At 41.7% G+C, this 11,845-nt stretch overlaps 1 protein-coding gene across 1 annotated transcript in view; it reads left to right on the top strand.

The window, feature by feature from the left end:
• The window catches only part of PTPRR (protein tyrosine phosphatase, receptor type, R), a 76,012-nt gene that overhangs the window by 44,640 nt on the left and 19,527 nt on the right, over positions 1–11,845 (top strand). The window contains exons 6-8 of the mRNA XM_009710126.1: positions 2,135–2,219; positions 9,068–9,147; positions 11,297–11,434. Coding sequence (XP_009708428.1) covers positions 2,135–2,219; positions 9,068–9,147; positions 11,297–11,434 — 303 coding nt within the window. The remainder of the gene's footprint in view (positions 1–2,134; positions 2,220–9,067; positions 9,148–11,296; positions 11,435–11,845) is intronic.

Raw genomic sequence — 11,845 nt, 5'->3', positions numbered from 1 at the left:
TTTTCAGAAGCTGTGTACTGGTGGTGTTTATATTAAGTCAGAACTGGACCAGGGAAGCTCTAGGTCAGCCGCTGGCCCATACCAGTGCCAGTGAGGACAATTCGGAGCCCAAGGGCCACAGGGAAGGGTCTCACAGAGGTCACCACAGGGAAGGGGTGAAAGTCAGAGGTGGGTCTGAGGGGGGTGTGGGAGCTCATTTTGTACCTCCATGGAGGAGGAAGGGGCATCGGCAGCAGGACAGAGGTGAGATGGTTTGACCTGAAGGAACAGGGATGAGGTTTATGTGGGAATGGAGTCTTACAAGTGAGACGATCCCGCACTTAGCACAGGCATCATATGGATGGCAGTACAGGGAGCTGAAAAAGGATTGGGTGGAGTACCTGCAAGGAAGGTGTATCTTAGCAGTAACACTTTGGCTGGCCTGAAATGAGAGGCAGCAAGTCATTCTTTTGGGGAGTCAGCTGAAGACTGAGGAAAAAACTGAGTGAGGGAGAGAGGAAGAGTAAAGAAGGTCTACTAAACACATGGGCATAAGGCAGAGAAGGTAGAAAAATAAAAACCAACAAAGAAGTTGCAGCTTCGTGCAGTTAAGATATTCAGAAGCCAAGCTGGGAAGCAGAAAATAATCAAAGCAATTCATTATGACCCATCTAAATTTTACTTAACTTTGCCTTCTCTTCAACCAGAAAAGTAAGAGGGTAGCTTCTCCTGCTTGGTGAACCCATGTAAAGATCTGCTGTTGGGTGCATGCTTGGCAAGCTGCTAGGGGCCTCATCCCTGTTCCTCTAAAAAAAGCCCACAGCAGCCAGTCACGGTGGGCAGGACCAGAGCTTGGGTCTGAAGGACAGTGGCCATGCATCTCATCTGTGCCAAAGTCCTGGGCAAGCCCGTGGAGTGAGAAACCAGCTGATTTTGGAGGAAAATCCTTAAGTAAATTTTCCAGTGGTGCAAGTCAAAGGAGGTTTGCAGTGAATAGAGTAGGAACATACCTTTTGTGCCTCCTTATGCTCCTATGCGACTGTAAGAGGCCGTTATTTAATATACTGCTGTCTCTTTGGGTAAATGTCCCAGGCTAGCAATGAAGTTTTCAAGTCTCTAGTAATGTCTGTGCTTTTAAGTAGAAGTATTAATTTACTGAAGATCAAATTCCAGCTTATCCTGAAATAATTTAAATAATGGTGGCCAAAGAAAAATTACTAAAAAATGAAGATTTGAGTCAACTGAAGCATTTTTAAATGTGATTTTGCCAGATTGTTTTGGTTGCTAAAACATACCCCACAATTAGGAAAAAAAAAAACCTACATGTTTCATCTTGTCATTTTCAGAGGGTTGTTTTTATTCAATTCTAAGAGCACTAACAATGTTTCAGGACCTCAAAATCAAAATTATTCTTCCCCCCCTTAGACCAGGTGAAACATTTTGTTCAATGAAAAATTGGAGGATTTTTACTTATCATTCTGACAAACAATTTGGAAAACAGTAAGTTTATCCAAAGTTTATACTTTGTATATTTTTGGAACTTTAAGCAAACTGTCACATTAGTTACTTGCACATCTGTGTATTTAAAGAAGACAAGGTGGATCAGTCACTAAAAGATCAAAATGAAATCAAGAGAAATAGCTTCAGATTTTTATTACGCTTTTGAGTCACTGAATGCAAAAGACTAAGGCACTTCATTCTAATAGTTTCCCTAAAAAGCAAGAGAGGTCTTTGACTGACATTGTTAAGGGTTGTGCACAAAATTTTTTAAAAAAATGTTTGCCATATATTAATATTCAGTTATTTTGAAAGTTCCTTCTCCAATTATGTAAAATGTTGCGCTTTTCTGCTACAGTACTGCACTTTTCAACTCCACTTTTCTAGAACTATTGTGCGTTTTAACCTCTCTCCTAATCCTGTAAATACTTTGCTTTTAATAATTCATCAGAAGTGTTCCTTGGAAGTCACTCCTTCAATATGCAACTCCCTGTGTTTATTAAAGGAAGGGTGTTGACAGGCTTGAGGTGGGAACCACTTTTTTTCTTAATAACTTTGATGTCAAAAGACAGTTGTGTAACAGCAGATGGCCTTCTGGTGATAATTTCCTGCATGGCTCCTTTGGAAACACCAATCTGATTTAATTTATTTTTTATAGGAAATACCAATGAATTTTGTGGATCCCAAAGAAATTGACATCCCAAGTCACGGAACTAAAAACCGCTATAAAACAATTTTGCCAAGTAAGTGAGCTAGACCATGGTTTCTTACTATGACATTTAGTCCTGCTTTGAGAACGTATTGCTGTGAAATCTAGCTGTCTTTGCCTTTGATTGTTGTGTACCTATTCAGAAGTGTATTTATAGTCTATGTAGAAAGGTAACAAAAGCCCAGTGCTGTAGGACTGGCAAATGCAGAACTCTCACTAGGTGCCTTAGTATGGCAGCATCCCAACCATGTACTGAAAGGCAGCCTGGGTGCATGCTGGTTTTCTCTGGAGGACAGCTCAGGCAGATGGGTAGAGAGAGGTGATGCCGTGCCTCACAGTGGCTCTCCCGATCTGGAGGAGGAGAGGACCAAGACTGTTGCCTCCATCACAGCCCACACCATCTTGCAGTCACTCAGTTCCCTGAAAGTCACTGAAATTGGGTCAAGCTACTTGGGATCCTGTCCAACATTAAGTGGCCTAGACTGAAAAAAGCAAGTGCATCCTATCCTTTCTTGTAGTGCACTTCCATCTTTGTAAGTCCTCTGGTATTTTGGTTTTTTTCCTTCTCCATGTGCCAATTGGCTTTGTGGAAATCTGCTTACGTTAGCAAGAAAACCACTCTCACACAGTGTTGCCGCATCCTTGTTGTAAACTTGTTACTGCTTTGCTATACTGCTTCTGTACTTTTGTTGGCCCAAATTCTTTATTTCTGACCAAGTAACGATTGCTTTGTTATAATTAGAGGTGATTGAAAACTTTTCAGTGGAATAGTTTTCCTTCAAAATACACGTTTCTCTGAAATGCAGCTATTTTCATAACATTTTTTGGGGCATAATGAGGTATTCCATTTCTCTTTTATTAATAATTTTGGTTTGTGTTCACTTTCAAAATAGGTCGCAGAAGTTTTAACATTGCACTAAATATAGACATGAATAGTTATAAATTTTGACATCACCAAAGTGAAAAAGTTCAGTGCTTAAAAATGTTGGAGGACACTTCCACAGAAAATCGTAAACACATCCCTTTGCTTAGGTTTGGAATCAAGAATACTTTTAAAATGACAGTATATCCTAGCAACTAGAAATTTGTTTTCTGATCATCTCTATAATGTCCTTGTAGGCCCATGTCATATGTTAGTCATGCAAATTCACACGCTTTAAATGACGAGATTTCTCTCAGCGAGCCTGAACACATTGTAGTTTGTCCGCATCATACAAAGGCCTCGCAGTCAAATTAACAAAAAATGATGGCCTTCAGCCACTAGATCAGTCTCAGAAATGTGATACGTAGCCGGGAAAGAAACTCGTTGTGTAGAGTCCTCGCTTCCCTTCAGCCCCCAGTAAAATTTCCATTGTCTTCAAGGTTAGTTCATCTATTGCAACCAATAGCTGTGTGCATCTGAATGCAGTCAAGGAATGTTGAGGGGAATTAAAGAAAGTAAGTAACCGAATGCAAGTTGTATACCAAGTAATCAGAAAATTCAGCATCCCTTAGAGTCTGGCCCAGTGTCAACAGGATGTACACGGAGGGTGAAATCCTGACCCCCTTGACAACAGCAGGACTTTTGCCATCAGCTGCAGTGGAGCCAGGATATCGCCAAGCCTCCCTCTGCCTGACAGGCAGATTTTTGGAAGGAGTTCTCCCTTCCCGTAGCATCTCGCATCCAAGCTGCCCCAGCCACCATCAGGTTCGCCTTCAGCAACGCCTTGCAAATGCAATGAGTCCTATTTCACTGCAGCATGTGTTTTGAATCGGGACACGACAGCTGGGCCATGGTTGATGCTGATGAGCTTTGAGAACCAGCATGCCTTTGTGTTTTCACCTCCATTTAACCGGGATGTGCTGCTAAGTCCACGGCGCATTTCCATCGAGCACGCTGCCGTTGTGCACCACAGCTACTCACTGACAGGCACTTTGTAACCATCCTTGACAGAAATCAAAAAATCTGTTGTACATTAGCACCAGGCTTTTTCAAAGAAGATATTTTGAGGATTGAGCCACATGCTCATAATGAATACGTGCACACCCCACACCCAGTCCGAGAGGGTTTGGAAAAGATTTGAGTGATTAAATAGAACAGCCGTCCTGGTTTCCTGCTCAGATGATATCAACCTGCTGCTTCGTACGCCCGCATCAGCTTTTCCATTCCCAGTGCTGGGTGCGTCTCCTGAATCAGGGCACCTGTGGTGACAAGTGACGTTTGAGCTGATGGATTATCTCCTAAAAATGCCCAGTCCTGCCAGCTCCACCCTCTGCACCCTGGAGGATGGTCTCGTTTTCTAAGAGATAATTCTGTGACAGGGTGCATGAGGGCAGGTTCATGTTAGTAGATATGACCCAGCCAGACACACTCATGGGAAAAAAAATGAATGCCTAATGAAAATTATTCTATATGGAAAACTATAAAGCGCAGGAAATGTTACATTTTATGAAAGATGTTTGAATTGCAGTATAACATAGCCACCGCTCTTACGCAAACACTAGGACGCGTCCTTAAGTTTTCTAAGTGTTATTTGCTTTACAATAGCATGCTAATACAACTAATGAGGGGACAGCGTGGGATCAGAATCAAGTGGCTAAACAGGTCCTTAAAATCACTGTTTCTCCATCCTTCCTCCCGACCGCCACCCCACCGACTGGTCCTGTTAAACCCTGCTCCGTATCGTCAGCTGCATTCCCTCTGCCGTGCTCCTCCAGCCTTTCTCACTCCCTCTGAGCAGGTTCCCCGTCCTGCACACAGATTTCCCAATCTCTCACCACAGTCACATCCTTGTAGCAGAACACCAGCCCTGCTGCTCCCTCCTCATCCTCTTACTCCACATCTTCACCTTTGCCTGCTTGTCTCCTGCAGCCCCTGCTACATGTCCCCGCAGCAGGACCTCAGCTTCAAAGCCCTGTATCTTTTTCCCCTTCCTATCTCACTTTTCCACCTCAAACCAGAAGCAGAGTTCTCCTGGTGCTTCAGAGCGTGTGTGGGCTCTTGCTTACAAAGGAGCAAGTGGCTTTAACACTACTCTGTGGGTATCTTCCTCTGTGCAACACATCCAAGGTACCTGGATGTCGTTCCCTACCCCTTTCTGAAGAGTACTCTCGGGGCAAAAGCCTACGCGAAAACACTTGCGGCGAAACAGCAGATTCCCAGTAACGTGAAGGTAGAAAACACTTGGCAGGTCAGACCCGCAAATCCACAAGCTGTCGCTTGAAGTGCTTGTGCTAAAACTGGCTCTGGCACGCCAGCTAAAGACAAAGGGAAAGTTAAGTCTAAATCGTATGAACAAAGCGCTTTATTGTGCAAGCTTGTAGACAGATGTTGGAAAACTGTTCTCTTAAAGTTGAGGTTTTTGAGTGAAAGCTCCTTTGCTCTACAGTCCTGACTACGAACGGTCATGTTTGCTCCAGTCCTGCTCCCTAAAGAAGGCAATAGGATCACCAGCTGGCTTTCAAAGACTAAAGAAAAACATCATATTTACAAAGCAGAAGGAGAAAAACTGTTTAATCTTAGGAGAATTCAACATGGGCTCATCAAAGCATTTTTGTGCTTCCGTGTGAGTTGCCAAAATGTGTCCTAGTTGTGGCCACCAGTATCATAACATCTATAATATTTGTAAATAGCCAGTGTTGCAGTGGTTGATCTATGTTAGACTGCATAGTTAAAAAAGCAAATGGGTATTAGGCAGACCTTATTTTTAGTAGCTAAGAAAGATTCGCTTTGCATGAACAAAATTTTATTTTGTGATACTGAAGCATTTTTTAAAATGCAGAAACACTTGCCATGATAACTTTGTTAAGTTTTCCATTGAGAAATCCTGGATTATATTGGAAATGCCAGGAAATTATTCAGACAAGATTAAAAAATGATGCATAGTTTACAGGTGTTTTATACATGAGGTGTTTTGAGGCATTTGTGTTATTTGCAAGTCTAATAGCCTATTACCCACCTGGCAGAGATTGGGAATGCAGTCTGGCATGATTCTTCCATGGTCTGTGTTCCAATGTTTACCAAGTAATACCAGTATCTGTAATTCGTTTATAGACTGCAAGAAAAAACAGGCAAAATAGAGGTGGATGCATTTCAAAATGTTTCAATATCTGAAAGATTTATGATCTTTTGGGCTGCAAGTGTGAGAGCAGTCTGCCTCACCAAATTTTCATCTTCCTTTCCTGCTCACAAAAAGGAAATACCGTAAGGACAGCCCTTCTCACGGTATTTCAGTCCTACTGTTGGTAAGGCAACTAGGACCGGACTAGGAGTAACAAATGACTTATCTTGGACATGCTACAGATGCGAATGTACCCATGCCCTAAAGAATTCAGAACATAGTGGCAGTCGAAATGGAAGAAGAAAAAACGACCACAGCACATCGTACCCACCGTACAACACATACAGCCTCTGCTATGGGACAAAGCCCCATGTCTTCATGACAGAGTGATGTTCGTGGAGCGGATGAACCTCCAATATCGATGGCGATGGAGAAGGCTGTCCAGCAGTGCTACCATATAGCCCCGCTTCTTCCCTGCACTGGGCAGTCTCATGGGGGCACGCTCCAGCCCCTTTAACACCCTCCTGTTCCTCCAGCCTGGTAAATTCAGGCCAAGATTAAGTTGTTAAAATGGAGTTAGAGGAAGCTGCTTCTACTCTAATGGGAGAGCTATTCCAGACTTCCTAGATACATGGAAGAAAACAGCAGTCATTTTGCCTCAGTCAAAAAATTTTTTTTAGTAATTATAAGTGCTTAACAGCTCTGCTGTGTTTCAAGAGGCTTTACAAAGACTGATGAATTCAGCCTTGCAGCCACCATCTGTGTCTTTCTGCTGTAGCTTCAGACTCTCAGACTTTGCCATCCTTGAGGAAAAGATTATTACCTCCAAGGTATTTGTCATTCAGGAGGAAGCTAATTACTTCCATTTGTGTCTGATGATTGCTTAGCGACTCTGGATCTTTAGCAGGCGCTCAGGTTTTCCTCATTTTGGAGCTGAGTTTACAGCACTTACCTATTCCATAACTGATCAGGACTGTTAATTTATAAAAGATTCCCATTCAGAAGCAGTGTTTGTTTCGTTGATTGGAGTTGGAGGGAGGTCTCAGAATTTGTGAAACTGATTTAGCTGCCTCTTAGTAGCAGAGGGATTTGTCTCAAGACACGGTAATTAAACTGGATGTTGAGTCTGCTTGGAAGAGGTTTTTTAAGGTAGGGGTCAAGCTACACCAGAATCAGAGGAATTGTGTGAGCTAGAGGAAGCGGGTGTTTTTTCAAGGCCACGTAGCCTGAGGCATTTGTGGAAATGGCTAATAATCACTCTGTGCTGAAAAGGAATGAGAGGTTTCCTGTCCTCATATTGTTAAGGGGAAAAAAAAAAAAAAAAAAGCTCTAAGTGAAAGAATTGGGAAAGCTAGTACAAAGAGATCTTAACACAGGCTAACTAGGGTTCATGTAGTGCTCTTAACACAGAGGACAAGACTTCCATGCACAGACTTCGGACTAGAAGTCATGCATTCATTTGCACATTTTAAGAAGCATACTTTCAGAACACCAGCCCAGGTCCTCCAAAGGCTCTACTCCTGTCCAAGATGTTCCTGTGACCTCCAGTGGGAAAAAGACATAACGTATGTTTGGGATCATCCCTCCTCTTCCTTTGATTTGCAAAAGTTTTATCTTGTTCTTAGGAACAGGATGAAAAGTCACAAAAGAAATCCAAAAGCAACTCTGAAAATACCAGGTTTTGCTACAGCATACGTACATCAGTGATGTATTTCTTGTGTAAACAGCAGGGCCACATAATAAATAGTGTTTTCTTACCACTCTCCAGTTCAGCATCCACATATGTATCTTTGAACACATTGCCTAGTTTGCACTTAGCCCAGCAGCCATCCAGAGACTATTTCCAAAGCACTAGATGTCTGTATATTGTCAAAAAGTTGCTGATTGTAATTTTAAGCAAATTGCCAGAAGAAAAGATTTTTTTTTCAGTAATGAAATATTTCCATATTATTTTGTTAACAGTAGAATATTTTTTCAGAAAAGGTGTGATAGACAGCCACAACATGAGCACCTCGCTCCCCTCCTCCTTAACCCTTTCTGTTACACTGTGTAATTGAGCATTTACTGGCCTTAATTCCAAAAGGGTAATCCATGAGGGATCACATCATCACAAATGAGCGAGCAAAAACTTCCTTTGCAGGAGGTATTTAGTAACTCCCAGCTCTGTACTCAACAGAACTGGCCCCCACTCCATTCTAGATCATCCAAGAAAGTGAAGGAAAGGAGAGCATGAAGGAGAATGTTCCTGTATTTTGGCATTGTGTCTCCAGTCCAGTACGCATGCTTGGTCACAAATTGTGTCAGATGAGAACACAGGGCTGAAGGGAGGGATATGGATTACCTAGTCCAGCCCCTTGCAGTGAACTTAAATTGGTATAAAAACACATAGCTGATTTCATCCCAGGCAGGAAGAGCTTTCGTAATTTAAATCCAACAGTCGTTGGAACAGTACAGCTTCAGGCAAAGATACCAAAGGGCCTGGTGTAATTATCTAGCCTCATACAATGATATGACACAGGTTTCAAAGCCAGTCTAGGCAGGTCAGCTTGATACTCAGCACAGGCAGACTAGACCTTGCTGAACATTGCCTGGACCCAATAGTGTTACTTCAATGCCCACAGCTTGCTGAGATACTTCCCCACCGCCCAGCATTGTACAGGATAGGTGTGCCTTAGTTACACGTGATGATCCTTTGCAGAGGGAAGAATTTGATGCATAATGCTTTAGTGCTTGACAGCCCCGAATAACAGTAGATTATTTTCTTCAACAAGTCTTCGATTCTCTATAGAAATCTTCTAATTATGGGTTTTCTTTTCAATTTCCATCTTCCTTGTGCTCTTAGATCCTCTAAGCAGAGTGTATTTGAAACCAAAAAGTCCATCTGACTCCTTGAGTACCTACATAAATGCTAACTACATTAGGGTAAGTAAATGTACACTCTTCATGTGCTTTTGAGACAATATTTGGTTTTCCATGTGAATAGCTGGTTTTGCCAAGGTGCTACTCATTTTATTCCTACCCATCTTCATTGGTAATTCCTAATCTTTTTGTCTGCATTGATGTGATAGAAATAGTTTCAAGAGCTGTTTGTAACAAAGACCACATAGCCATGAATGTACTAAAATAGTCACAGTAAGAAAACAATTTATCAAATAGTTTATAAAAAACATTAAGAAACACATGCATTACTATTTGTTTTCTTCAGTATTTATCATTTAATATTGTCCTACTGCCTTATAGTAAGGAGCAGAGGGTTACCTTTTCACAGTGACAGGGGTACCAGTATTTTGGTAAAGAGAAGATCGGTCAACAGCAATATAAACTGTATGGTTGCTCATTGCAGTCACGTTATCCACAAACAAATTCAGTGGTGATGGTTTTTTTTCATGTGTAACTATATCAATTGATAGTCCTGAAATCATCAGTTAAGTAATTAAATAAGTACTGTAACAATTTTGTGAAAAGGAGCATAAACAGATGTGTTAAAGATACACATATGCACCAGCACACACACTCGTTCACATTTTACTCCCTGTATTGAATGGGTACATTATACAAAAACTTTACCAGTATGAACCCTGTTGGAAAGCGTCATTTCTAAGTGTCAGCTATATTATAATCCTTGATGACACACACACAGAGAGCCTTCTTGAACTCGTGGCACAGTGTATGCTGAATAGACTGCTAAGAAACTACTTCAGTCATGTTTTAGGAGCGTAGTCCTCTACCTGCAAAATTAAATGTTTTGATTAGAGTTATGTACCAGATCCTCAGCTGGAATAAATGTAATAGCGCAACTGAAATTTGGCCCCAGGGCTCTACAATGATGTTGTTTATTTAAATAACAGCACATGAATATATACGTACACATGCCCCTTACCCTGCCTCACTTTACGTCCTGTGTCTTCAGTGTTTTGTATGAAAGACATCATTGTGTAACTAAGCAGAGCAGTTCTCTTTGGAGACGTTTTGAGTCCTCTGAGATCTCCCTTTTCCCCATGCCACCACCCTTCAGGCCAACATATCCTGACTTCTGCTGCTGCTAACACCAGCTGAACTGTTAGCAACGGCAGAAAAAATACAACCCAGCGATGAAACGAAATTTCACGTACATGTATGCAATGTTATTGGGCTTGCTGGGAACCTGATGGACCTGTCTTGGACACAGTATGTTCAGGCAGGTTGGTGAGTAGAAGGAGGACTGTTTATACCAGCTGAGGATCTATCCCATTGCAATGAGTAGCAGCTGCTAGGGAGAAAGGCACCCAAAAGGAAGACCCATAGCTAGAGGCTCCCGCATCACCTCCAGCCGTTCTCCATTTGGTCATTCCCTTCAGACATTGCCAAGCCCTCCTGATCTGCATCACTGTTGGGCACCCTGTCACTGCTCAAACTCATGAGTTCTCCTTCACACCCGAAAAATACTCTTGTTTTTCCCATTTCTTCTTGCCTTTCCCTTTCCTCTGCTTCCCTGCTGTTTGCCTGACCTTTCTTTGACCTCCTATACACTCCTGTGTCTCGGGACTCCCTGTACTGATATGCTGTCCCTCCTATAAGGTCTCGTAAAGGCACTTCTCCCTTAGCAAAGATGCATAGCAGAGTCTTGGACTCCAGAAGCATTCATGTATTTTAAATCTTTTTTCCTGTCATGAATCTTGGTACAAACCGGTTTTATAGTTCACATATTTTTCTGTGGCTTGTTGACTGTCAACTGTCTTGTAAACACCACGGCAACATAAATCATGGATTAAAGTACCACTGGATGATGGAAAGCCCCAACAACTTGGAGAACAGAGTAAGCTAGAAGAAGCCAAGTAAACAGGGAAATTTGAGAGGGATTGATGTATTCTCAGGACCATTTCAGTCCATCGAGTCACTAGTTTCCAGAGAAAAACTGTTCTACTGAAAAATTTCTGATCTGCTCTACTGTTAGTCATAACTGATTTCAGTTCAAATAACTTTTTTCTTTTAATTCCAGATTCATTTTTCTGCTCTTTTAGAACATTCACCTGTAATTTTGATCAACCACATGAATTTAAAATAAATGCTTTTGTGTCTGTTCCTAAACCAGGGATATGGAGGTAAAGAGAAGGCTTTCATTGCAACTCAGGGACCCATGATTAATACCGTGAATGATTTCTGGCAGATGGTTTGGCAAGAAGACAGCCCTGTCATTGTTATGATCACAAAGCTGAAAGAAAAAAATGAGGTATGACAACTAGCCAAACTGAGAAATTATTCCTATGGCTGCGTACTGTAGAAAGAACCTTAGCAGATATGGAAGGAAGCTAGCAGATAACCGGCTCTTAAATAATTTGGTAATGGGCAATGTGAAAAGTAACGTTGGGGTGACCAAATACAGCATCTGCAATTGCGTAGCAGTCATGAGAGATGTATTTTAAAAAAGACAAAAAGGAATTCCGTGTTCTAGATCTGTGCTGTTGGCTTCATCATTTTTTAAGAAACACCTGATTTATCTGTCGGTCACCTCTGTACTTCTTGTTGCTTTCTGGTATATAAAGAATAGATGGTTAGTGTTATGAGTAGAGGTTTCCTGACACAGCTGAAGTTTGCACTTTGCTGTAATGGCAGATTTTGAATCCATTCCAGATATTAAAAA

Source organism: Cariama cristata, unplaced genomic scaffold, assembly GCF_000690535.1.
Source record: "Cariama cristata isolate BGI_N322 unplaced genomic scaffold, ASM69053v1 scaffold191, whole genome shotgun sequence".
NCBI classification, from domain to species: domain Eukaryota; kingdom Metazoa; phylum Chordata; class Aves; order Cariamiformes; family Cariamidae; genus Cariama; species Cariama cristata.
Note: the sequence above shows the minus strand (reverse complement) of the source record. Positions and strands in the feature narration are given on the sequence as shown.